This window comes from Balaenoptera physalus, assembly GCF_965194825.1.
Source record: "Balaenoptera physalus genome assembly, chromosome: 20".
Taxonomy (NCBI): Eukaryota; Metazoa; Chordata; class Mammalia; order Artiodactyla; family Balaenopteridae; genus Balaenoptera; species Balaenoptera physalus.
The window spans coordinates 57,325,614-57,352,618 of NC_138901.1; the positions used below are offsets into that span (position 1 = coordinate 57,325,614).

General features: G+C 47.9%; 2 protein-coding genes across 6 annotated transcripts in view; both read right to left on the minus strand.

Moving 5' to 3' along the window:
• PIK3R5 (phosphoinositide-3-kinase regulatory subunit 5) overlaps positions 1–27,005 on the minus strand; it is an 83,649-nt gene that overhangs the window by 16,290 nt on the left and 40,354 nt on the right. For all 5 annotated transcript variants that reach the window (XM_082441366.1, XM_082441369.1, XM_082441367.1 and 2 more), the window contains exons 2-5: positions 15,737–15,852; positions 13,907–14,007; positions 11,409–11,477; positions 10,464–10,602 (exon numbers count right to left, since the gene is read on the minus strand). In XM_082441366.1, the coding sequence (XP_082297492.1) occupies positions 10,464–10,602; positions 11,409–11,477; positions 13,907–14,007; positions 15,737–15,839 (412 nt within the window). In that variant the 5' untranslated portion in view covers positions 15,840–15,852. The remainder of the gene's footprint in view (positions 1–10,463; positions 10,603–11,408; positions 11,478–13,906; positions 14,008–15,736; positions 15,853–27,005) is intronic.
• On the minus strand, positions 1,682–5,108 carry LOC309651206 (uncharacterized protein; the record flags this gene model as incomplete). Its single annotated transcript, XM_082443642.1, has 1 exon — positions 1,682–5,108. A coding segment is annotated over one exon (261 nt), but the record flags the coding sequence as incomplete, so codon positions are not given.

The window sequence follows — 27,005 nt, forward strand, 5'->3', positions numbered from 1 at the left end:
AGCCTCCCCCTCGGCCTCCCGGCCCCGCTTCCCACATGCTCTCGGGGGGCCCTCAGGGGCCCGTGGGCCTGCCTGGCGCTGTCCCTCTCTAGGGCTGAGCCTCTGCACCAAAGACCCCCTCCCCGCCTTCCTCTCTGGCCTCATCCACCTCTCTGTCACCTCTGATTCAAACGTGCGGAGAAGAAACTAGCCAAAGTTTTCCCTTTTTCCCTGCAACTTGACTCAATTCTGCAGCTGGAAAAGTACGTATTCAGTTCTGCGTCAGCTACGGTGAGGCTGTCACACAATAGCTCGCGCTGCTCACTGATGAGGCTGGGATTCGGGGGGGCAGGCAGCCTCCTTGTTAGAGCTTGGACATCGTCACAGGGGCCCTGCCGGGTGTGGGCCGGGTGTGAGCTGGGAGCAGAAAGGCAGCCCCTTGGAGGAGTCAAAGCCAAGGCTGGGGTTAGAGACGGCTGTAAACAGAAGGGCCGTGACTTTTGTTTAGTGAATGGCAGAACATTTCCAATTTATGGTATTCCAACTTAGGGCCTAATTGCTCTGCTTTGGGGGCCTTTCATTTGGTGTGTCTTCCATGTAATTGTCACATGGTTAGATGTTAATGTTATGTCTATTTTGACAGGAAAGTCCCTGAAACAGGGATTACTATCAGGACTCAGGACGCCATCTGGTGGCCGCTCGCAGACATGACAGAGAAAAGTCCCCTCGTTGCCCCTTCAACCCCCAACAAAGTGCTGCAGGAGTGTCCCCAGCACCCCGGGTCTCCCTTCCCCCCAATCTCCCCGACCCCCAAAACACACAGAGAGCAAAGTCTTCTCTTGACCCGTCCACACTTTTCTTTTACCATCTGATGTTTTTAACGGGTAACCCACGCCCTGCTGACCCGCTGCCGGCCCCGCCCCATTTCTGACGCCGTAAACGCAGGCCAGGCCGGGGCCACACTCCCGGGGCTACTGTTGGCCCCTTTCTCCTTGAAGCCTGCTCTTCCCTTTAGTCTCCATGACGAGGAACATTCTCTAACCTCCTCTATCTCTCCACCTGCTCATCTTAGGATGCTTTAATGGTCTCATTTGGGGATGATGGCATCATTAGCGCTGGGAGCTGCTGTTTGCCTGATTTTGTTGTATTAGTGGGGGACCCAGAGGGCGCTGTTTCCAGAGCTGGTTGGCCGGTGCTGAACAGCCCGGATTTCAGCAGCATCCGTTGAAACTCTCTACCCCTCTCCCAAAGACACTCATCAAATCCCCCCCTCCCCAACTCCTTGGCTTCTCTTGATAACAGACCTCCACTTATTGGGGAACCTCAGGGCATTGGGCACCTCTCTCCCTTTGACCTTCACCCCTCCTACCCTGGGCATCTCGGCAGACGGGAACACTTTTCTGGGACTGGCTTTCTTAGACCCAGGCTGGCCCAAAGGGCTGAACAAAAAACCCACCTAGGCGGTTCCGTGTCAGGTCCTAATACGTAGGCAATGGAAAGGGCCCCCTCACACGGGCGAGGGATGGGTCCTAGGCGGTTCCGTGTCAGGTCCTAATACGTAGGCAATGGAAAGGGCCCCCTCATACGGGCGAGGGATGGGTCCTAGGCGGTTCCGTGTCAGGTCCTAATATGTAGGCAATGGAAAGGGCCCCCTCACACGGGCAAGGGATGGGTCCTGGCAGTTGGGAGCCGATGGTGGGCAGCCATGGTGAAGTTCACACGCCTTGCCCAGGCACGTGAGCCCCTTTGTAACTGAGCTTTGTTTACCCACCTGAGCTTCCCCTCTTAATTTTTAAAATTATTTTATTTATTTTATTTTTGATGGAAGTATAGTTGATTTACAATGTTGTGTTAGTTTCAGGTGTACAGCAAAGTGATTCAATTATACATATATATATCTACCTATTCTTTTTCAGATTCTTTTCCATTATAGGTTATTACGAGATATTGACTATGGTTCCCTGTGCTCTACAGTAGGTCCTTGTTGGTTATCTGTTATATATATAGTAGTGTGCATCTGTTAATCCCAAACTCCTAATTTATCCCTCCCCCCCTTTCCCTTTTTTAGAGTGGTGACTAGAAATGGCCATTCTGCACAGGACAGCCGACTAGGAAGACAGAGGATGCGTGACAATCACCCTGGTGCCACCGAGCAGGAACTGGTACCACACTAACGACACTCTTACAGAACGTCCACGCTGAGGGCATGACACGGTGCCTGGGCATCCGTGCGGCGGGCAACAAGAACGTTGTCCGGGTCTGCTGGCTGTCTTCCCCTGAGAGGGTGAGCGCCACGATTCCACGGAGTCCTCAGGGCCAGCACGAGACAGGAGAGGCCCCGCCTTAGCTGCATTTCAGTCCCAGCAGGAGACCATGCTGTGTTCCTCTCCTGACCCGCACCGGACCCCGACACAAACCCTCCCAACAGCTGGCGTCCTCTTATGCTTTCCTCCCTTCTGGGGTCCCCTGGGCAGCAGTTTCCTGACCTTCATCTCTGCGACGGGCCTGGGTTCTAGAGAGTCTGCGGGGATCGGGGACTCAGGCCGTGAGGCCTCGGCAGGCCCTGGGCAGGAAGGTGAGGCGCGGCCTCAGGTGTGAATAAATCCAGGGCGGGGAGGATGTGGAGGGTGGGAAGCGATGTGGCCTGAGCCAGGTCAGGAAGGCGAGAGGAAAACACAGGGGAAGGGAAACACTGGGCAGAACTACATGCACGCAGAGGGGATTTGGTTCTTGGCATAAATAGACCAATGTTAAAAAAAAAAAAAAAAAAAAGACATATGCTGCAGTGACCCCCCGGAACGGCCCGTGGGATGGACGAGGCCTCAGCCTGACACAGTCTCCAGGCCTGGGGGTGGGTGAGGCGAGGCCTGCCGCCCCAGCCCTCTCAGCACCCTGCTGACAGTCACCCAACAGGACCAGTCCAGGCCTTCCAGCCCCTCTTACTAGTAAGTCACACGTGGTAGAGACTTCTGGGCATCTACCCAACACCCACCCCCTTCTTCACCAACGGGACACGGGGCGATGTGCCCGGTTGATAAATCACATTTCTCAACCTCCCTTGCAGAAGGAGTTGGGTGATGCCTCTGGAAGACCCCTCTTTGCAACCCCCCCTCACTTCTTCCTTTCTGTTAAATGGAATAGGGGCATGATGGCCAGAGCTCCAGCAGCTATCTTAGACCATGCAGTGACTTGAGGACGATATTTCCTGCTAAGGATGGTGGAGCAGAAATATGGGAGGAGGCTGGTCCAGAATGTTTGTGGGACCACTGTGTCAACCCTGGACTGCCTTCTTCCAGATCTGTTTTAATGTAAGAGAAAAATAAACCCTTATGAGTTTAAGCCACTATTATTGTGGGCTGTTATAGGCAGCTGGCTAAGTCCTAACCAATCACAGCCTGTGATTTCTGGAAGAGGTGCCCTCCACTCTTTTCCTCAAACCTTCCTGTGATATTGCGATATGATAAGAAACATATATGTGGTCTTCATCCCAGTTCCTCAGACAGAACTCCTAAAACTTGTTTTCTTGAGGAAAGTGAGTGATTACGAGAGGAGCATCTTTTGTTATTCACGACAAGCCCCCTTAAACCGGACCTGAGTTTATGCCAATGAGGTGGCTCTTGGTGGGCCCTGAGGTAGCTTCTAGATGGGGGCTGGTTGTCTGAAGGAGCCAACCGCCTGATTGCCTTCCCCTCCTCCCTCCAGGAGGAGCTGGAGATTGAGTTAACCACCAATGGCCAAGATTTAATTGATCATGCCTCCATAATAGAACCGCCATAAAAACCTCAAGCTGTGGGGTTGGGGGAGCTTCTGGGTAGGTGAGTGCATCCATGTGCCATGAGGGTCACACACCCCAACACCACAGGGACAGAAGATCCTACACTCAGGGCCCTTCCGGACCTTGCCCTATGTACTTCTTCATCTGGCTATTCATCTGTATCTTTTATCATATCCTTTATAACAGATCAGTCAATGGAAGTAAAGTGTTTTCCTGAGCTCTGTGAGCCATTCTAGCAAATTAAAGAACCTGAGGAGGAGGTCATGGGAACCCCCGATTTATAGCTGGACAGTCAGAAGTAAGGGACTTGGCATCTGAAATGGGGATGGTCTGTGGCACTGAGCCCTTAGCCTGTATGGTCTGCCAAACTCCAGGGAGTTTGGGTCAGAACTGAACTGAATCGCTGGATGCCCAGCTGGGGCCTGGAGAGCTGGAGAACTGTTTGGTGGGTGTGTGGGGGAACGCCACGCATCTGGCGTCAGAGTGTTCGTTCTGTAACGACGTCACAGAGGCCCACCTACAGCCAATGACGTGTGACGTTCTTTCAAGGGGTGTAAACCTTTCATTCCATAATCACAGATAAAAAGTATAAAATGCAAATTCTTTGATCAGTCATGTCCCAGAGAAACATATTGCCACTGAAGAACATTCAGAATTCACCTGCCACCAGCTGAGAGACAAAACTGACTAATCCAGGTTTGTTCCTGCTTTGAAAGGAGGTCAAAGGGTGGGCATGTGCTCAGAGAAAGGAAAAAGGGCAGGAGAAGTTGCCCGAGGGGGGAGAATGCTCACCAGCTGGGACCGCCCAGGGCCTTCCATCACACACAATCCCCTGCCTATGCCTCTTGGTAGAAACACAGCTTCATGTGAACATGAGAATGTGGTGTTTGGAGTCAAAGAATATGGTTTCTGGAATCAAATGGACATGAGTTCAAGTGGTAGAACTCTTGTTAGCTATGTGACCATGGGCCAGCTAAATTGTCTGGCCTTCAGTTTCCTCGCCTGAAAGATGGGAATAATAGTAACTCCCCAGCGGGATGTTCTGAGGATAGATGACACTGACCCTTAGCAGTGCTGAATGCACTGTCAACCCTCAGTGAAGGCAACCAACGCCATCACTGCCATCAACATCCTCCTCATCATCAACATCCTCATCATCACCATCCTCATCCTCATCATCATCCTCATCATCATCATCATCATCATCCTCATCATCATCCTCATCATCCTCATCACCATCCTCATCCTCATCAACACTATCAGCAGCAGCAGCATCAACATCATCCTCATCCTCATCATCATCCTCCTCCTCATCATCCTCATCCTCATCATCATCCTCATCATCCTCATCACATCATCCTCCTCATCATCAACATCACCAACAATTGCAGTCCTATTTTTTTAACTTGAAATATAGTTGGTTTACAATGTGGTGTTAGTTTCAGGTGTACAGCAAAGTGATTTGGATTCTTTTCCATTATAGGTTATTACAAGATACTGAATATAGTTCCATGTGCTACACAGTAGATCCTTGTTGTTTATTTTATATATAGTAGTTTGTATCTGCTAACTCCAAACTCCTAATTTATCCCTCCCCACCCCCTTCCCCTTTGGTAACCATAAGTTTGTTTTCTATGTCTGTGGGTCCGTTTCTGTTTTGTAAATAAGTTCATTTGTATCATTTTTTTAGATTCCACATATAAGTGATATCATGTGATATTGGTCTTTGTCTGACTTCACTTAGTATGGTAATCTCTAGGTCCACTCATGTTGCTGCAAATGGCATTATTTCATTCTTTTTTATAGCTGAGTAATATTCCAGCGTGTGTGTGTGTGTGTGTGTGTGTGTGTGTGTGTGTGTGTGTGTGTGTATCACATCTTCTTTAGCCATTCATCTGTTGATGGACACTTGGGTTGCTTCCGTGTCTTGGCTACTGTAAATAGAGCTGCTATGAACGCAGTCCTACTTTTGACAAGGGGGCTCAGAGAGCTTACGTAACCTGTCCAAGGTCATCAGCTAATAAGTGACAAAGCACAGGTCTTTGTTATCTGAAAGCCCATGTTCCTTCTCTCACATTTGACTTCATAGCTAAAGCAAGAATCATCAAACTTTTCTGAGTCTTGGTTGTCTCACGCACAAAATGGGAGTAATGTTGCTTTTCCCTCTTACTCCACAGGGCTGTGGTCTGGGTGAGATGCAATCATGGAGCTTTGGGTGCTTTGAAAACTGCAGAGTGACTCACACACATGATGCTCACTGTCACCCCTCAGGATGACAGACCAATTCTCTCCAGACAAGTATTATGGTCTGCACAGCTGTGTGGGCATAGAGTAAATACTCAACAAACATGTGGGCTGAACCCAAGAGGGGTGTGGTGGGCAGGACCCAGAAGCACTGACGTGAGGTTTCCTGCCACCCCCAGATGGAGGCAGTAGGCGACCCTACTGGGGGTGGAGTCAGGAAGAAGGGGGAGGCCCTCAGGCTTGATAACCTGCCCACTTCCTCTGCCACCCAGCCACATCAAAGTGGGATAAACTGTTTCCCTCATCTCCATGGCAACTGACTCCCCAAGGCTCCATGGGTGGAGGGCCCAGCTCCCCAGGTCCCTTGTCATCTTCTCCCTGTGACCTTGCCAAGATCCGTCTATTAAGCTAATACCACCCCAAACCCTACTGTCCCCAGCAATGGGAAATCAATATAGGCCAGCATTCATCCTCACAAACTGCTGAGAGGGAGACATTCTTATACTCCCATTTTTACAGATGAGGAAACTGAGGTTCCTATGACGTTAAATGTCTTGCCAAAGGCCCCACTGCCCCAGGATTTGAAACGGCGATGGGCTAGTACAAAGTACTAGTAACCACCAAGTGATTCAGCCTCAGCCTCTCCCCAAGAGCTCATCGCAGGGCCTCCATTCCCGCCCCTCTCCCTTCCTCCTATTGCCTCTCTCAGCTGGGGTTACTGGGGATGGAGCTACTCAGCAACAAGGCAAAACTATTACCACGTGCCTTTACAAAAATCACACCAAAGCGCTTCCTAACTAGCCCACTTAAGGGTTATGTAAAAGGAGCTAATTTGGTTTAATTTACTACTTGCTATTACTGAGGGCTCAGGTTCTGTGAAGTCAGAGGTTCACTTGTGGATGTGAGATGAGTAATTTTTGCTCGCTATAAAAGATAACTTCAAAGGTTTTTTTCCCCTGTATGATGTTTTATTCTCCCATATGATGTTAACTAATTTTGTATCTAATTCTGCCATCATTTTGTGGCTTAGATGAGAAATATATTTCAGTTTCTCATACCCTCCTTTAAACCAGCCCTCCCACCTTGCTGGTCCCCTCAGTAACGAACTGAATGCGTTTTGACACAGGCTCGCTATACATTTGTATGAGTGCTAGGTTTTTTTTAACTGTTTGAAAATGACTCTCTGACACAAGAAAGAGCTAATGGTTTCCTATTTCGGTTCTGCTTTCCCTGGAAGAGGAGGCGTTCCTGGCATGAGCAGCCTGGCCTGAGCGTCCCCCTCCAGGCATTTGCTTCGGTCCCCAGAATACCTGAGCCCTCACAGGGTCCCAGGGGCAAGGCCTGGGGGAAGACCCGCAGCAGTGAGCGACTAGGGTGCCAGGAGTCCGCCCTGCTCTGAGTCCAAGGACCCTCACTCCATTTCCATCTCCAGTTGCTGCTCTGCCTGGCTCTTGTCCCCCAAGCCTAGAACCCCACGTCCCCGAGTCCCGGTCTCCCCACAGCCCGTATCCGCCCCTTGGCTCCACATCTGCTCGCTGGGGGCTGCTGGGAGCTGAGTTCCTGCTCAGCTGCCCACAAAAACATCTCAAGGCATAGCGTGCATCCAGCTGAGGGGAGACAGCTGGTTCCACTTGAAACTGGGAAGCGGTCCCCCTGCACGCAGGTGACAGACAGCCCTCCCCCAGGACAACCTCTCCTTTACCCATTTCAAAGTAAAGTCATTTAGATCTTTGGTAGAGACTGAAGGTCCTGCCAAGGCATTTGCATTTTAAATCCTTTCTGTCTCATTATAGAAAGGAAGAAAAGCTTTGCATTCTTGTTAAAGGAATTCTGGTCACCAGCAAGAAGCCCAGAAGTGATCTAGATCTGTTTGTTTGGGGGGTGGGTAGCGGGGAGCAAGGGAATGAAAGAGATTAAATTGGCTTGTTCATTTAGGGTGCCTTGGAAAGCTAGGTTGCCTGACTTGTCTATTCACCATGTGCCTCAGCACCTTTCCTAGTCCAGCCCCTTCTCCTGAAGGCCTTCCTGATTTCTTAATTCTTCCACCCAAGTCTCTACCAGGAGGTAAGGTCCATGTAATGGGTAGACTTTGGCTACCCTACCCTGTGCCTGTTCAGCTCTTAGTGCCTGTAACAACGGACAGCTGACTGGTTCGGGGAAGACAGATCAGCTGATTGGTTAGGCAAACAGATCAGTTGATTGGTTGGGCAGACAAATCAGATGATCAGTTGGGGAAGGAAGTCATAAATCTCTCCAAAGGAATTTTCATATAAAGCTTCAGTCCTGCGCTTTCTAGGGTCCCTGAATTATTAGGGAATAAGATTTGGTACTTCTGTCCTGTGTGTATTTAATGCACATGATGAGACTTAGACACTCCCAATACTAAACAGGGTCTGGTGCATATACAGATTTAAAAGAAAAAAAAAAGGGATTACAACATACTTAGTAGTGAGGGGGGCCTGCTTTTTTACTCAACACGTTACTCAACATCTTTTCATCTCAGTAACCTTATTTCTATGATCTCATTTTTAATAAGTGAGGAGGATTCCACCAAATGACTTTGCTACGATATATTCAACTACGTACAATATTGAAGTTTTTTGGAATTGGTTGATTATTAAAAAGAATGCAGCAATGAACATCCTTGTAACTAGGCTCATATAACCTATTTTTCCTCCATTATTTTTATGGTCTTTTTTTTTTTTAATTTTATGGTCTTGATTTCCACACTTAAACATTTAATCCATCTGAAAGTTATTTTTATGTTTGCAATAGAACTCAATTTTTTTTTGAGATAGAATTTTGAACCCCTCCTTTTTTTGGTCTGTCAATTATCTTGATACCATTTATAAAATGACCAATTGTTTACATCACTGATTTGAGGATGCTGCTTTGTCATATAATACATTTTTATACATTTAATCTGTTCCTTGCTATTTTATTTAGTTCCATTAATTTTCTATTCTTATACCAACAGTGTACTATTTTAATAACTATAGCCTTACAGTATTTTTAAAGACCTAGTAGAGAACTATCCCATTCTTACTCTTCCTTAAGAATACATAAGTACATAATAAATCCTACTGTAGAGCATTTATTCTGTCCAATAGACTTTATTTTGTTAAATTAAAAAAAATATTATTGGTATTTTTGACTGCAGTTACATTTATTTCCATAATACCTGATGTTATTACAATATTGATTCAATCCAGCAATGTCTCTTAAACTTTTTATCCTTCAGTAAAGTTTGTTTTCTCTATGTAGGTTATTCCCATTTCTTTATTTATCTTATGTTTTTAGTTGCTATTGTAAATTGTTTTTTTCCACATTATGCTTTCTTACTGGTTGATGCTATTATATAAGAAAGCTCTTGGCTACCTGATTACTAGTCTGACAATGCTTTGCATTATTCTCTTAGTCTTGACAGATAAGCAATTGTTTGATCTCTATGTAATTAAAATTTTATCTTCCTTAAAGAGGAAATATTCTTTCTTTCTTTCTTTCTTTTTCATGGGCAAAATACCTACAAGCACGAAGAGGAAGATTATTGACTTAATAATGGAAACGCTTCTAGTGGGTTGTTACCTTATTAAGGACCCTTCCATATATTAGTAGTTTCCACATATTAGAGGGGCTTTGAATATCAGGAATGGATGTTGAATTTTTTTTTCATTTCTTTTTTTTTTTTTTACCTTAAATATTTTTATTTGGAATGGATGGAAGTTGAATTTTATCAAACATTTCAGAGGCCTCTACTGGGATGTCTGTGTGACTTTATTCCTTTGAGCTACTGATGTGATGAATTACTCTAATGTGGGACCACCTCTCAGTAAATCATACTGGATTGTGTTTTTCTGGCTCTACAATAGTTTTGTTAGACCTCATTTTCATGTCTGCTATAGCACCTGCAATTTCTCAGGAACTCCTTTTCAGAATCCACATATGAAAACTTGGACAGTACCAGGCCCTTGCCCACACTTGTCGTGGTGCCCATCTACCTGTTCATTCCTGGTACCAGCCACCTTCCCCGGCCAGAACTGAGTCCATTCACACATGCATTCCCCTACGTGTTCCGGGGTAAAGAGAACAAACACGGGCCTCTTGTCAACATTGTGTGGACTTCTCTGTTTGACCTGGGCAGCCTCAGAGACCCCCTGGCTAACCAGAGCAGAGGCACAGGCCAGGAGGTGGGGTCTCCTTGCCCTGAACCCCTGCTCAGCTACTCCTAAGAGTTCCTCCTTGAGTTACTGCCGGTGTTTGCTGCCTTCAGCCATCTGATGCTGATGCAGACATGGAGTACTAGAACCATGACAAGCGACTCCAGGCTTGTGAAGCAGGCCACGGGCAGAGATGAGCTGAACGATATGAAGTGAGGGGGGTCATAGCCAAGGCCCAGTTTCAGAAAAGCTGGAAACCTCCTGACCGCATGGTCCCTGCCCCGCGTGCGTGCCACCTCAACACTTACCTGGGGCCTTCAGTTCAGCATCGATGAAGGTGAGCAGCTCCTGGCAGATGCTACAGTAAGGAACGGGCCAGGTCAGGAATCGGTGGTAGGTTTTGGCTGCTTTCAAAAGGAGATCTGAGTCTGGTGGGAAGTGTGGAGTCTGGGACGGAGAGGGAGCGGCAAGCAGAGAGGTCCGGGTGAGAGAAAGCTCAGTGATATTCCAGAGCAGACCCTGCTCCTTTCTGGAATGTTCCACAAAGGGCACACATTTCCTGGCAGCAGTGTGTCCCGGGACGAGGGCAGGCAGAATTGAAAGTTACCCACAGGAAGTGAGTTACAGATGGGCAAGATGGTGCCCAAGGATGTCTCTACTACAGGGGCCTTGTTTTCACCAAACATAACAATTTACCAAATACACGAGAGGGCCTCTCTGAAAAGCTGTCACCTTGGGGGTCATCCTAAGTGGTGCCACTGCTGCCACTCCTTTCGAGGAATGGTCTTCAGTGCCTAAGCCGCCTTTATTTAAATATCCTCACGAGAGGCCAATGTTTATTCTTTGAAGTGGACTGACTCAAGGTAGTACTTGGAGTCATTTGATGCCACCGGTCTGGTGAACAGGGGGTGACGGCACTGGGGGAAACTGACCACTGCGGTACAAAAGGAGGTGGACATCACATGTCTTTAACAGAATCTCTCCTGTGGTTTGTGAAAGGGCTGTGACCGCATCCCCTCCGTGGGTGCCCAGATACTCCAGGCATGAGGGCGTCCACGTGGAGTTACTGGAGGCCTCTCAAATGGCTAATCTGAAGCCATCAGAGGGGTGACACCCACCTGAAGTGTCACTGGTGGACAGTTTCTCTCTCTGTGTGTTTATCCTCTGAGCTGTGAGGGCTCTGCCCCCTCCACGGAGGCTGCTCTTCCCTCCCCTCCCCAGCCTCCCCCAGCCTGGCCCAGCCGGGAACTTACACAGAGGACAGTGGAGGAGAAGAGCAGGGCCAGGGGGGCGAGGAGGTCATAGGTGCCCTTCTCTTGGACCTGTGTGGGGGACAGGAGGGGGGAGGCTCGTCACAGGTGCACAACCTAGCACTGCTCTCTTCTCTATTCCTTTCTTTTCTTTTTCTTTTTTTTTTTAAGTGAAAAGTAATGTAATCACAAGACAAACATTTAGAAAATAGAAGTAAAAAAAAAAAAACCCCATGACATCCCCCTTCCAAACTCAGCCACAACTAATATTTCAATGTACTTCTCCTTACACCATTTTTCTCAGTATATTTTCCTCTGCAAAGTTGTCATCACTGGGTGCATATTTTTACGCTTCATGTCTTTTACATACAATATTATAAATGGATTTCTGTTTTGCTACATCATCTCTAAGACCATATTTTTCCCCCTCCTAGTTATATATTTATCTATTATTTGTGTTGTAAATATGTGTTCCACTTTGTTGCTGGTCTTTGAATTTTACGGATTTTTTTTTTTAAGTACATAAATTACAAGTGTTAACTTTTTCCTTTATGGATTTTCGCTTTTGCATGCAAGGTTCATGTAAATATTCATATATGTTTTTTGTTCTTTTCTTGGAAGCTTCATTTTCTTAAATTTAAACCTTTAATCCACCTAGAGTTCTGTATAATATGAATTTGGAATCTCACTCCATATTTTTGGAAACGTTTAATCAATTTTCCCTAAACCATTTAATAAATTTTACCGATGCAATTTTTTTTTTTTGGCGGCTCTGCAGGCTTGCAGGATCTTAGTTCCCCAAGCAGGGACAGAACCCGGGCCCCAGCAGTGAAAGTGCTGAGTCCTAACCACTAGACCACCAGGGAATTCCCTGCAATTTTTTAATATATTAAATTTTTGTTTCTACCCTTGGATACTATCCATCATTTTTATTACCTATATAATACTCCTTCTGGTAGATCTCCATAATTTATTAGCTTTAGACACTTGAGATTATTTTCTTGCTATTTTAAGTACCTGTGCAGTGAAAATCTTTGTGCACACTCCTTTTTCTATAATTTGGATTATTTATCTTGGATAGAGCTCAAGAAGTGGAATGAGTGGATACAAGACTATAAACATATTTATGATCTTCGAAATGTATCGCCAAATTGCTTTCCAAAAGAATTTTGCCATTTATAATACCGTGTATGTATGAAAGTGCCATTTCACTACACCCTTCCCTGCATTGGTTATTATAATGTTTTTGTGAATTTGCTAGGCAAAAGCTGTGTCATTATGGTTTTCATTTACATTTATTTTACTATAACTGAAGCAACATTTTCCATATTGTTTAAAAGTTCTATTTATTCTTTTGTGAACCATCTCTTTGATAGAGCTCACCCACCACACCACAAACAAGCATGTATAGACACAATTTAGAATTCTTTGGTCAAAATACTAGTGGTCTCCCAACCCATTCTGGAATTCATGGGTGTTGAAGAAGCAGAGAAAGCCCCACCACCTCTGCTGTGCCTGGTGACGGCAGCAGGATCAAATAGAATTCTCCTTCATGGTCCTGAATAGACCATGTGTCCAGTACACTTGCTGCTTGGCCCCTTCTATAAAACCCTCCCCTGTTGCTATACAGTAGTTGTTCTTTTATATTTGGGTTTATAAGATAAGCACTTCAGAGGTGGTTTAGCTCTTCTGAGTTGGTCTCCTTGTGATCAGGGTATAAAAGCACCAGGTAAATGGTGGTGCCAGAATTGAAACCTTGGGTGTCTTGATAAACCAAGACTTTTTTCTTAGAGGTAAAGGGACATCTGAGAAAGACATGTGTTTCCCAACTCAGTCATGTATTTAAAAATAAAAATAAAACATAAAAGAGCCATTCTCTTTAGGGACTCGTGCCTGTTCTGGAACCCCTGCCCAAATCAGGTTTGTTTTCTTGTTTTTTTAAAAAATTTTTTTGGCCACGCGGCATGTGGGATCTTAGTTCCCCGACCAGGGATCGAACCCGTGCCCCCGGCAGTGGAAGCGCAGAGTCCTGACCACTGGACCGCCAGGGAAGTCCCCCAGATCAGCTTTAAACACATCCCTCTTCGGAGTCATAAAAGCCTGTTTACTGAACTGTTAGAGGAGGTCTCGGTTTACCTCTCCCATCAGTTTTCTCTTTTGCATCTTTGTTCTTCTGCGTCTTTTGCGGGAAAGGAATTCGGTAGCATGTCCTCCTTCCCTTGTAATCGACACCTTGACTTACAAGCAATGTCTGTCTTAGGAAGCAGATTAAACTCGGGACCCTGGCTCACCCAGCACATGCTCATAGCAAAAGGACCACGCCCCTTCCTGAGGCCTTCAATCCACAAACACCACCGAAGCAGAGAACTCAGGCTGCCCGTGCCTCCACCAAGCCCCCTGGTGGTCCAGGCACCCCAGAACGGACATTCTGTGGGGACCTATTTCTCGACTCTGTGAGGCTGATCCCAGCGCTGCCCTTCAAACCCAGGCCGAGCCCTCACCTCGCGGGTTTTCTGCAGGATCTGCTCCAGGAGGATAAGGAAGTGGCCTGGATCCCTGCTGACCAGCTCCTGCAGGCTCCAGCAGTTGAGACACAGCCCAGCTGCAAAGGGAGGGAGAGGCCAGGGGTCAGTTGTGGGTTGGAGGGAAGTGGCAATTCCTGGGGCTGCACTGGGGCATTCCCTTCTGAAGTAAGAGTCTCAGGAAATTCTGGATCCACACACTCGACCCTATTATGCCCCATCAAGATAATGATAAGTTTCTTCTTCCTGCATAGACAGGAGGCTCAAGAGACACAGAGAGGGGCTGGGATCTCCCTTAGAAGCCAAGGACTGGCCACGACTACTGCTCCCTGTGCCTCTGGAGAGCACCAGCTTTCCCACATCCTCCGAGATGCAGGGAAGGGGCACAGAAGCAGAGATCGCCACCCCAGGACACAAGGCTGAGTCTGCAACAGGCATGGGACCTCCCGGAACTGCTGGGCAGTGGAGCCCGGGAAAGGGAAGCGCCATTCACTTCTATCTCGAAAGCTATGAGGAGCACTTTGTCACTCTGTAACTTCCCCAGACTTTCTCATTTTGTCAATCTCTGCTTCCCTGCAGTCAGCATGGGTAAACTCCCCCCAAATTAAAGGGGCAGTCACAGAGGTCTGTGTGTGTGTGTGTGTGATGGGGAATGAGAACAGTGGGGGTGGAAGTGGCCCCCTCATGTGCACGAGCTCCTTCCGAAGTCCTGCAGGCCCCAAGCAGTGTGTTCATATGGTCACAGGTTTTAGTAAAATTTGCTATAGTTAGATATTTTTATACTCTTTGACTTGATGGCCCCTGAATTCTAGCTTAGTCTCATTAAAACCTGGGTAGGAGGCCAGAAGGAATAAAACTGCCATTTAGTGACCACCTACTACGTACCTCTAAGGTGCCAGGCCTTTCACACATCACCTCCATTGAATCTCCCATCCCCCCCTCGGGAAGGTGGTTCCTGCTGTTCTTATTCTCATTTTACAGGCAAGGCAGGTGAGTCCTGAGAGGCTAAGGGACTTGCACAAGTTCCTAAAGCCAGTGAGAGAGTTTTAAGTCAGATCTGCTTAATTCCAGAGGCCAAGGACAGCCTCTGAGAGGAGGTGACATTTAAGTTGAGACCCGAATGAGAAGGAGCCAGCTCTGCATAGTTCTGAGGGAAGAATTCCAGGCAGCAAGTGCAAAGGTCCTGAGGTAGGAAGGAACCAGTTATGTTCAAGGAGCATGGGTATCTATCTCGTGGGGTAGTCAGGGAGGCAAGTGAGATGTGGAAAATCTTTATGAGCATAAGGAGTTATTAAATTAATCTCCAGCCTTGGAGACAACTGCCCCAGCCTGCAGATACCCCTGTTTCTCAGTCCTGGGGATCATGGAACATGGAGGCCTCCTATTCCCTGAAGTTCTGCTGAGATTCTCCATTGTTCTATGGGGAAGAGGAGGATGGGGCTGTGGAGAAAACTAGAAACCAGGAAAACAGGAGAATTCTGGGGAGAACTGTCGATAAATACCCAGCTGCTCTTTTGAAATCAGCAGTGTGGCATTTTTAAGCTGGTCCAATACCTCCTTCAGGGAGCTATGCTTCTAGCACCTGAGGAGGATGAGGAAGACAGCATGGGGGAAAGGAGAAACTGCCACCCACCGAGGGCGACTCTCCATCAGGTGCTGCGCTGAGCACCTGCCCAAGTGACGTCCGGGGAGTCACACACACAGGGCTGGAACCGGAACCTGCCAGTTCCGTGCCTGAACCAGTGCTCACCACAGCCCCTGAAGCTCCCGTGGGCCCCAGATGCGCCTCCCCGCCTCCCTGGGACCTACCTGACCAGGAGGTGGAGCGGCGGCTGAGGCTGAGCCCGTGCAAGCAGCGCTCCAGGGCGTGCTGGATGCGGTCCTCCGTGCACGTCGTGGCCCCTGGCTGCATCCTGAGTCATCGCCTGCATGGGGGACAGACGCTGGTCAGCCTGGAGAACCCCGGACTCGAGAAGCACATGGCCTAGCAGGGCAGCTGGCAGAGACAGCGGGCACTCACAGCCGGTGCCATCAGCCAGCTGCCTCCAGGGCTGGACCGGCTCCTGGGCTCCTGGCGGTGTCGCTCAGAACGGCAGGACGGGGCACGCCTGTGGCCCAACAGCACAGGCTACGGGAAGTGAGGGGTGGCGGGGGGAGTGGAGAGGTGCGGCCCTCCCCCTCACCCCAAGGCAGGGGTGAGTGGCTGCAACAGCCCAGGGAGTGCCCGTGGTGTGACCAGACCCCAGTGCTGGGCAGGAGGACTTCAAAGGAAAAATCAGGATCACGTAGGGGACTTTCTCTGAATTTCCAGGCCTGCATGCCCCACCCCTCAGGGATGGCCAGGGAGCCTGTTCCTGCTGACAAGGTCACAGAGCTCCCCGCCAGTGTGCCGGGGGCTCTGATGCTGGGGCCAGGCAGGGGCTGCCTTCACACGTGCCACACCTCCACCCCGCCACACCCTCTGCTTGGGTGCCCAGGCCACAGGCCCCTGGTCCTTTTCTGCCCTCACCTCCATTTTGGCCATTTTTCTTTGCTGTCTCTGAGGCTTAGCGATGTTACCAGTTATTCAAAGACCTTGCTCGGCTCGGTCTTTCAAAGAACCCCCTTCTGGGAATTCCTCTGGGAACTCCCTGGCGCTCCAGTGGTTAGAGGACTCCTTGCTCTCACTGCCGAGGGCCCGGGTTCAATCCCTGACTGGGGAACTGAAATCCCACAAGCCACGCGGCACAGCCAAAAAAAAAAAAAAAAGAACCCCCTTCCTTCCCCCGTCCTACTGAGTAGAGAACCGGGGTGTTTAGCTCAGGCTGGAGGGCTGCTGAGGACGAGATCTAAGAAGGGGTTTTAGCACCAGGTGGGGAACCATGCCAAGGGCCACATTCTGAGAGCCTCCAGCAGGGCCAGCCCAGCTTCACAGCGATGTGTCGGGGCTCCTGGGTCCCTCAGGAAGCTGTGACAGGTAGTGCAGTGCGGCAAATAAGCCTGGCCTCTGGCATCAACAGACTTGGATTCAGATCTCAACTCTGGTATTTGCTAGCCATGCAAATGGGCAATTTCTTTAAACTTTTCTGAACCTCAGTTTACTGATCTGTAAAACGGGTGTGACGATGGTACTAACCCCCCAGGGCTGTTGGGAAGATTAAATGCCACAGTGGATGCACTGAGCGAGCTTTCAAGACACGAAAGCTGGGACTTCCCTGGTGGCACAGTAGTTAAGAATCCGCCTGCCAATGCAGGGGACACGGGTTTGAGCCCTGGTCCAGGAAGATCCCACATGCTGCGGAGCAGCTAAGCCCATGCGCCACAACTACTGAGCCTGCACTCAGGAGCCCGTGAGCCACAATTACTGAAGCCCGTGCGCTTAGAGCCCGTGCTCCGCAGCAAGAGAAGCCTCCGCAATGAGAAGCCTGCGCACCACAATGAAAAGTAGCCCCCGCTCACCACAACTAGAGAAAGCCTGCGAGCAGCAACGAAGACCCAACACAGCCAAAAATAAATAGGTTTAAAAAAAGAAAACAAGACACGAAAGCTCTCCTGTTACAGTCTTTGCCACAAGCCCACTTTCCCTTGGGAATTTCACTGCATTCACCCCGTCCAGGCAGATCCTCACGGCTGGCCGGTCAGGCCAGGTCATAGAAGGAAGTCGAGGAAGCAGTGGTCCAGCTCTGTGGAACAGGGGATGGACCAGGAAACCACAAGCAGAAGCACAGAGCTCAGAGCTGAGCCATGCAAACGACATGCAAAGAGCTAGGAAATCCTACCCTGGACCCAGCAGGCAAAACCTCCCACTTCCCCAGCCAGGGAGGAACCAGGCACCCAGAGAAACAGAAGCCCTTTGTGAGCTGCCCAGCGTCACTTCACTTCGGTGATATGCCTGGGATGGCACGGGGGTGGGCACACGGAAAGCAGCACGCATGCGGTCACTCTTCCATGGATTTACTAACCCCTTACTATGTGCCAGGCACTAAGGACACAGCAGTGAATGAAGCAGGCGCGCCCCGTGGTAGGAGACAGAGACAGGGAACGATCTAACAGACAAAGGAAGAGGTCACGGCAGAGGGGGATATACGCTGAGAAGAAAGTGATGGTGCTGGGAGGGGGCCGAGTCGGGGGGCCCCCTCCAGGTCGTTGGGAGGTCAGGAGAGCCTCTCAGAAGGGACATTTTAGCTGGATGAGGAGGCCAGGAGAGAAGTGAGGGGGAAGAATGTTCCAGAAAGAGGAGGTAGCAGGTGCAAAGGTCTGGGTGCAGGAATGGACCTGCCAAGGGCTGAGACCTGGAGCACAGGGCCCAGGACGGACCAGCCCCCCCAGGTCACCCACCTTCCTGCGGCTGAGGTGGCAGACTAAGATCAGAAACACTTTCGCTGGTGAGTCAGGACCATGGACCTTGGGTGTTTCCATTAGTGGCACCTGGATGTCCAAAGACATCCTTGGGCCCTTCTAGGGCAACTTTCATGGTCACCTTAGGGCCTTCTGTGTGCCAACTCTTTGTGTGCAGTCCGGACAGGGGGTCTGTGGACCCTGAGCCACACCAGGCAGACGTCAGGCCCCTCCTCCCTGGGGGTGCCGGTGCCCAGCATGGATGCGTGTCCTTGGGCATGAACGCTCAGGATGCGGCCTCACCCTTCTGCCTGCAGCGGCCACCCAAGTGCAAGCCCCTCTTGAGCTCGGTCCTGTGCAGGCTCAGGGCTGACGGCACCCACTGGAGGAGCTAGAAGACCAGGCACCTTCAAAAGGATGAGTTTGGAGCGTGAATGGCTGGCCCAGATGTCATCAGCAGGCCTTGGTCCCCACAGGTTGATTCCTCCCCAATCAGCCCCCAGGGAGGTGTTCTGAGGAGGAGCTAAGGGGCAGCCCCGGGGCGGGGCGGGGCTGGGAGAATCAACGCCAGAAAAAATCGACTAGGATATAAAGCAGGACTTCCGAAATCCCAAATGGCAGGTGAGGCCCAACTCGTAAGCACAGAAGGCGCTCAACGACCCACCTGCTAAAGAGCTAAGGGTCACCGTGAGCTGTCAGGGCCGGGGGCCGGCAACCACGCTGGGGGGCTTGCCGGGAGGTGCGGGTCCAGAACTGGTACAGCTGCCCACTCCCCAACCCCCATCAATACAAGAGGACTGGGAAGAGAGGAGGGTTTGTCGACCATTCCAGAGGGTCCTCCTTTCTCTCCCCAAGGCCAAGTGCAGAGGGGCTTAAAGAGAATCCCTTATTCAGATGGAACACCTGCCAGGAGGGAATGCTGCCATTTTGTTCTCAGCTCACTCTCTATCCAGCCAGCAAACGTACTTCCGGGCTACTTGGGAGCCATGGGAGGCCTAAGAGGAGCGGAAGGGGCGGCTGGCAGGCTCCCTGCTGGGTAAGGCAAAGATGTGAGCTCCTTGCGGAAGGGTGGGGGTGGCAGTAGATACTCGGATGAAAAGCTAGACTTGAGCTGTTTTGTTGATTCTTCACCTGGAGGGCCCCCAGCCGGGTGAGGGAAACGTAGCAGTAAGAGGCCGAAGGTTGGACCACCTTTGGGGGAAGCTGGAGGGAGCATGGGCACTCTGTGGCACAGAGAGGTTAAACAACTTGCCTAAGGTCACACAGCTAGGAGGTGGCAACGCAGGGAGTCTGGCTCTGCCTGCCGCTCGGCACAGTCAGATGCAGTTACCGGGAGACAAATAAAACTAATTCATGTTTCTACCCCAGCGAGTGCAGGCGTTCCCAGTTGCCGGGAATCTTGAGCCCGCCATGTCTGTCTATGCCAGCTGTCCACTGCAGCCCTGCCTCCTCCAGCAAGAGGACCAGGGCCCACAGAAGCAACAATCGAGGCTGGACCGGGCGATGACCGTGGTGGCTTGAGGGGCCCAGTCATTCTGTAGCTCAGAGCGAGGGCTGAATCCTGTGAACTAGGTTTGAAGATCCCTCTGCCCAGTCCCTGCTGCGACAGACAAGTTGGCTGTGTCACAAAGCAGGAATGAGTCACCCTGCCCTATTGTGTCGCAGTGTAACTGATACAAAGGCAAGATGCAAATGAACATCCTCAGCCGACATCACTTCTGCTGCACCCCTATCCTTAGAGCAGTGTCCTGGGGCTGCTGCGAGCAGCCTGCACAGGCTAAAGGCTGCCCCCCAACACCCGCTCCAGTGCCCGTGGCCCACGCATCTTCCCTTCTCTGGGCCCCGAGCGACTTTCCCATCTCCTGGCCTCAGTGTCCTCTGCTGTTCATTGGAGACGATCAAGACCTTATCCTCGGGCACTGGGCAGAGTTCCCGGTGTGCCCCCCATCCCTGGCATCCTGAGGCCATCTACAGCTTGCCCTGGGTCTTCAGAGAGGCTGGACTTGCCCAGGGCGCTGGGCTGTGGGAGCCGAGGGATGGGAGCCTGGCCGGGGATCCTCAGCTGAGCTGCCCTGGGGGTAAACCCAGCACCCCGCGGCTCGCCACCTGGCCCTCTGGCACGCTCATTTCTGTTTGATGAGTCAGTCATCAGCCGCTTCTGGTGACTTGTCTGCAGAACCCCAGTGGCTTTGGGGCGGAGATGAATGGGGAAGAGGTGGCACCTCTCCCTCCCCAGGATGATGCCTTTTCTCAAAGCCTTGGTGGGCAAGGCCTGGTTTCCCCTGGCATTCCCCTCCCAACCCCCGTTGCCACCTTACTAAAAGGAGCTCGAGTTGTGAAATTCCAGCTGCTGCCAGGAATGGGAATGCCCCCCGCCACAGTGGGGTAGCGTTGAGACATTCAACAACGGGGCCTGCTGCCACCTCCAACTTCCTCTTCTGAGCCAGTAAGGATGAGTCCTACTGGGGACCCTGAACAGGACAGTGAGTCCTGGAGCTGGAGGGGGAGGGGGTTGGGGGAAGGGGGTGCCCAAGGGCAGAGGGAGACCGCCTCTTCACACGTTGACATGACCTGTGATACAAGACAGGGGTCATCTCCCGTCCTGGGCAGGACTAGTCAGAGGGGCAGGGCCTGCCTGGGTCCAGCTTCCTGATACAGCCCCCCATGCAGCTGGGAAGAAAGCTTCTTTTCTTGGGGGACTTTGTGCAAAACAGCAGAACTGGAGGGTCCACATCTCCTAGGGAGGGAAGTATGGGCCAGCGTCTGGCGGCACCCCGCACTGCTTCCTTGGTGTTCTGGAATATTCCAGGCCCATGCTTTGAAGACTCAGTCCCACAGGTGGACGTAAGAGAAGCACTAAGGCATGTGGTCCTGCGCTGACCCCACTCGCTTCAGTCCTGCGTCACTCCTCCCTCTCTCCCTTCCTATTGTCCTCTGTGGCTTGACCTCCCTTCTCGGTCACCACTCTCCTCCTCGTAAGGCAGAATCTCTTCTACAAACTAATTTTGTAAATTTTCATTTCTAATACAGGAAGGATACAGCAGAAACCAAAGAGACTGAGGTGAGATGGGGGGAGGATAAGGGAATGAGATGGGGGGTGAGGAGGTGCAGCGCTTTTCTGGGGATACCTTCATATACGGCTTTGACTCTTAGAACCATAGCAATATTTTACATACCCCAAATGAAATAAATAAATCGACCAGGATATGGGGAGGCACGGGGGACAAAAATGGGAAACAAACAACAAATTAACTGCACTATAAATGATTAGCATAACCACATTGAAAGGAATGGGGACTACAGGAACTAACTTGAGTAACTTTGGAAAGTAGTATTTTCACTGGATACTGTAAGGCTAAAGACAAAAAGAACCACATACAAATACTGTGTTCTAGTTACTAAATCTGTTTCTTATAGGGATGTGGGTTAAAAATCCTGCAACTTCTTCATGTGTATGCTAGGACTGAACAAATAAGTAAACAGATCACAGATAATGAGAGCCAGTTTCTCACTGCTGGAGAAAGAAGTTACAGATAAGGAAAAGGGAGAAGTCTAGAATGAACCACCTTATGGTGTTGGACTGGAATTGGAGAAATCAGTATCAACTCATGGTTTTTCATGCATATTCAGATAGATACATATAGAAGTGAAAAAAAGAGGTGTGTGAGCTTGGATTAATATGCATACATATATTTTCTAGCTCTGTCTGCGGAGAGAGCCTAGAAACAACGACTTCCCAGTAACGATGAGCACACCTAGTGCCCAGACCCTCGTTTCTAAATATCATTCTCCAATCAAAGGAACCAGGGCTCCTTAGAGAAATGGCTGATTCTAGGACTGGGACAGGAAATATAGAAGTTAAACCTGAAGACCTGGAACATCTTGTAGAGACAGAAAATGTCAGTACTTGAAAAAGGATGGGGAATGTCAAAAGGACGTGGGAGCCAGCTTAAAGGAGCTTCCAATGGCCAAAGCCAGGACAATTTGAACAACTAAATAATGAAAGTGTTGGATTATAATTCATAGGATAAAATAAATACCCATGAGTCTACACTAATGTCATAAATAATAAACTAAAAAAAGTAAATGGAGGGGAAGGAACAGGTCTTCTTTACAGAAGAATTCCAATTAGTAAATGCGGGAGGAATGAGAGAAATACAAAATGACCATTAGACAAACACCACGGTAATAATTATTGCAGGCAAGATCCACCAATGGATGCTAAAATCTGTGAGTGAAAATCTGAGAGAAAATGAGAGATTTCATAGTCTCAGAGTATCTCCCCCAAGAAACTGATCAATTACAAAATAAAAGAAAACAATAACTTCACAGTGGAGAAATCCAGCACTGCCTTAACTTCATGACCAAACTTAATAGCACCAATAATAAGACATAGCAACATCACATATCCCCTGATATCCTGATATGCTGCACTGAAAGGGACATAACATCACTTCTGTGGGATTCTTGCCAAAAATTCCTAACCACATAATCTAATCATGGGAAATCATTCAAAACTGAATGGAGAGAAATTCTATAAAATAACTCATCAGTAACTCAGCAAAGAGTCAAGGTCATAAAAAATAAGGCAAGACTGAGGAACTGTCACAGACTGGAGGAGACTAAGAAGACTCAAAAACTAAATGCAACGTGGGATCCTGGACTGGATTCTGGAACTGAAAGGGGAGGTTAGGGGAGACACTGGCTAAAATCTAAATAAGGATTTGTACCAATGATCATTTCCTGGTTTGGATAACTGTACAATGTCATATAAATTGTAACATTAGGGGAAGCTTGGTGAAGGGTATATACCTGTATCTATATAACCCTTCATATAGTTACATAGCCTTATATACCCTTTCTGTATCTTTCCAGGTGGTTATCCAAAGTTTCACTGCCCTTCATGAACTTGATTTAATTGCTATTTAATGAAGAGTCACAGTTCCTAATTACTGGACCAGTATAGAGCCGGCTGCCTCAAAATCCCCTAATCCCATGTTCCTAAACTGGGGTTGAGAATCTCTGGGGCTTTCAGAGGGTCTCTGAGGGCTTTCTGGAAGAATGCTTAAACCGTATTTTCATTTCCATGGCAATCTAGGAAAAGTTAGTAGTTAATCTATTCTGGAATATCTTGATAACACTATGACCAAATGTTACCATAAAATGTTGATGTATTTGCGTCTATCACCAATTTGGTGTCCCCTAAAAGGACAGGGCATGCCAGGTGTGTTCCTGGGGTCTGCGAGAGCTGCAGGTTGAGCAGAATGAGTTAATAAGTGGAAAACGTTTAGATTAGTGCCTGGTACATAATAAGCATTCAATAAATGCTATCTATTAGCTATCGGGGTGCCTCCTTAACGTATGCATTTCAACTCCAGGTGGCTTTGAGATCAGGCCAAGAAATAAAACACTCCCTGGATGACTGATGCATAGTAACGTTTTCTATTTTACAAATACACTCACACCCGTATCCCCACCACACACATGCTAGGCTATACACTAGACTATAAGACTGGGAAAGCACCTTAGAGACCATCTAGTGCAACTCTCCCATTCTACAGATAGGAAAATGGAGGCTCCAAGCAATGAAGGACTTGTTCAGATTAGAAAGTGGCAAATCTCATAAGATCCAGCAATCCCACTGCTGGGCATATACCCAGACAAAACCATAATTTGAAAAGATACATGCACCCATATGTTCATAGCAGCACTATTTACAATAGCCAAGACATGGAAACAACCTAAATGTCCATCGATGGATGAATGAATAAAGAAGATGTGTATATATACAATGGAATTTACTCAGTCATAAAAAGGAATGAAGTCATGCTATTTGCAGCAACATGGATGGACCTAGAGATTATCATACTAAGTGAAGTAAGTCAGAAGGAGAAAGACAAATATCATACGATATCACTTATATGTGGAATCTAAACAGATTCACAGATATAGAGAATAGATTTGTGGTTGCCAAGGGGGAAGGTAGTGGGGGAGGGATGGATTGGGAGTTTAGAATCAACAGATGCAAACTAATATATATGGAATGGACAAGCAACAAGGTCCTACTGTATAGCACAGGGAACTATATTCAATATCCTGTAATAAGCCATAATGGAAAGGAATATGAAAAAGTATATATATGCATAACTGAATCACTTTGCTATACAGCAGAAATTAGCACAACATTGTAAGTCAACTATATTTCAATAAAATAAATTTTTAAAAAAGAAAATGGCAAATCTATAACTAGAATCTGAGTCTAGAACCCCAGGACAGTCATGGCACCCTCTGGCTTGGGTGAGAATCAGACACCACTGCCTGGCAGTGAGTGACCTCAGCGCCTCTCCTCAAGATTAATTTTAAATACTTTTTCAAATTTCTTCCAGAGTTTTTGGGCTGTGGAGGTATTCAACTTCTTCACATGTCAACTTTGTAAATTTAGGTTTTCTGACAGTATCATTCATTTCAGTCAGATTTTAAAATTTCTTAGCAAGAATCTGTATCTAGAATTCCTATATAATTTTTTTAGATATTTATTTATTTTATTTATCTATTTTGGCTGTGCCAGGTCTTAGTTGTGGCATGTGGGATCTTTAGTTGCAGCATGTGGACTTCTTAGTTGCGGCATGCATGTGGGATCTAGTTCCCCGACCAGGGTTTGAACCCAGGCCCCCTGCATTGGGAGTGCGGAGTCTTACCCACTGGACCACCAGGGAAGTCCCTAGAATTCCTATATACTTCTTTAAGTTTTTTTTTAAAATTTTTATTTATTTATTTATTTATTTATGGTTGTGTTGGGTCTTCGTTTCTGTACGAGGGCTTTCTCTAGTTGTGGCAAGTGGGGGCCACTCTTCATCGCAGTGCGCGGGCCTCCCACTATCACGGCCTCTCTTGTTGCGGAGCACAGGCTCCAGACGCGCAGGCTCAGCAATTGTGGCTCACAGGCCTAGTCGCTCTGCAGCATGTGGGATCTTCCCAGACCAGGGCTCGAACCCGTGTCCCCTGCATTGGCAGGCAGATTCTCAACCACTGCGCCACCAGGGAAGCCCTTATTTTTTAATCTGTGATTTTAGCCCCTCTCTTAATCTGAATGTTGTAACATTACGTCTTCTTTTAAAATACAGATAAAATATTTGTGTTAAATATTTTTATGCTGCATCACAATTCCTGAAATGATTTTTTTTTTGAAATTTACAGTAAACATCATAACTATGATAATAATAGCTTTTTCTGGACAGTGGTTTTAAGTTTCATTTATTTCATTGTTTGCTGTTTTGTACCATGTCATCCCTATTTAAGAGTTCTTTATTTTAATTCATTTCTTGCTCAGCCAGGGTATTTCGAGTAACTCCAAGAACAGTGTGAGGGTGAAGTACTTTCTGAGACTTCATGTGTCGTGTGTTATTCATGGAGGCTCACTATGAATTACAGCTTTGCCAATTATAGACTTGGCATAATTCATCATTTTTCCACCCTCAAAATGTTTATAGAAAGCCAAAATAATCCACTGAAAAATGGCTCTCACAAAGAAGAGAATTAGGTAAGGTGGCTGGATACAAATTAGAATAGAAATTAATATCGTTCAGTCATACAGACAAAAAACAGAAATGGTGTTGGAAAAAAAAGACCCATATACATAACAACAAAAAGAATAAAAGAAGAGAAAATAAACATTTAAAATCTGCAGGATTTTAATGAAATAAAACTTTTGAGGGACATAAAGGAAGGCAAATAAATGGAAATGCACACCCTGTTGGTAGACAGTTAGATTCAATACCATAAAGAATTAATTCAAAATGAATCAGAGACCTAAACATAAAGAGCTTAACCTATAAAACTCAGGAGAAAACAGGAGGAAAGCTTCATCACATTAGATTTGTCAATGATTGCTTGGAAAAGACACCAAAGCACAGGCAACAAAAGAAAAAATAGAGAAAGTTGACTACATCGAAATTTAAAACTGCATCGAAGGAAACAATCAAGAGAGTGAAAAGGCAACCTACAGAAAGGGAGAAAATATTTGCAGATCATATGTCTGACAAGGAGGTAATATCCAGAATATATAAAGAACTCCTACAACTCAACAGCAACAAAGAAACCCAATTAAAAAATAGTCAAAGGGCTTCCTTGGTGGCACAGTGGTTGAGAATCTGTCTGCGGGGACATGGGTTCAAGCCCTGGTCTGGGAAGATCCCACATGCTGAGGAGCAACTAAGCCCGTGCTACTGAGCCTGTGCTCTAGAGCCTGTGAGCCACAACCACTGAAGCCCACGCACTTAGAACCCATGCTCCACAACAAGAGAAGCCACTGCAATGAGAAGCCCACGCACCGCTATGAAGAGTAGCCTCGCTCACTGCAACTAGAGAAAGCCTGCTCGCAGCAACAAAGACCCAATGCAGCCAAAAATAAATAAACAAATAAATTTATTTAAAAAAAAAAAAAAAAGGTCAAAGTGGGACTTCCCTGGTGGTCCAGTGGCTAAGACTCCGCATCCCCGATGCAGGGGGCCCGGGTCTGATCCCTGGTCAGGGAACTAGATCCTGCACACTGCAACTAAAAGACCCTGCATGCCGCAACTAAAGACCCCTCATGCCGCAACTAAAGAACCCGTGTGCTGCAACTAGGGCCCACTGCAGGCAAATAAAAAGAAAAATGGTCAAAGGACTTGAATAACCATTTCTCCACAAAGATATATAATTGGCCAATAAGCACATAAAAAGATGCTCAACATCTCTAATCATTAGGGAAATGCACATTAAA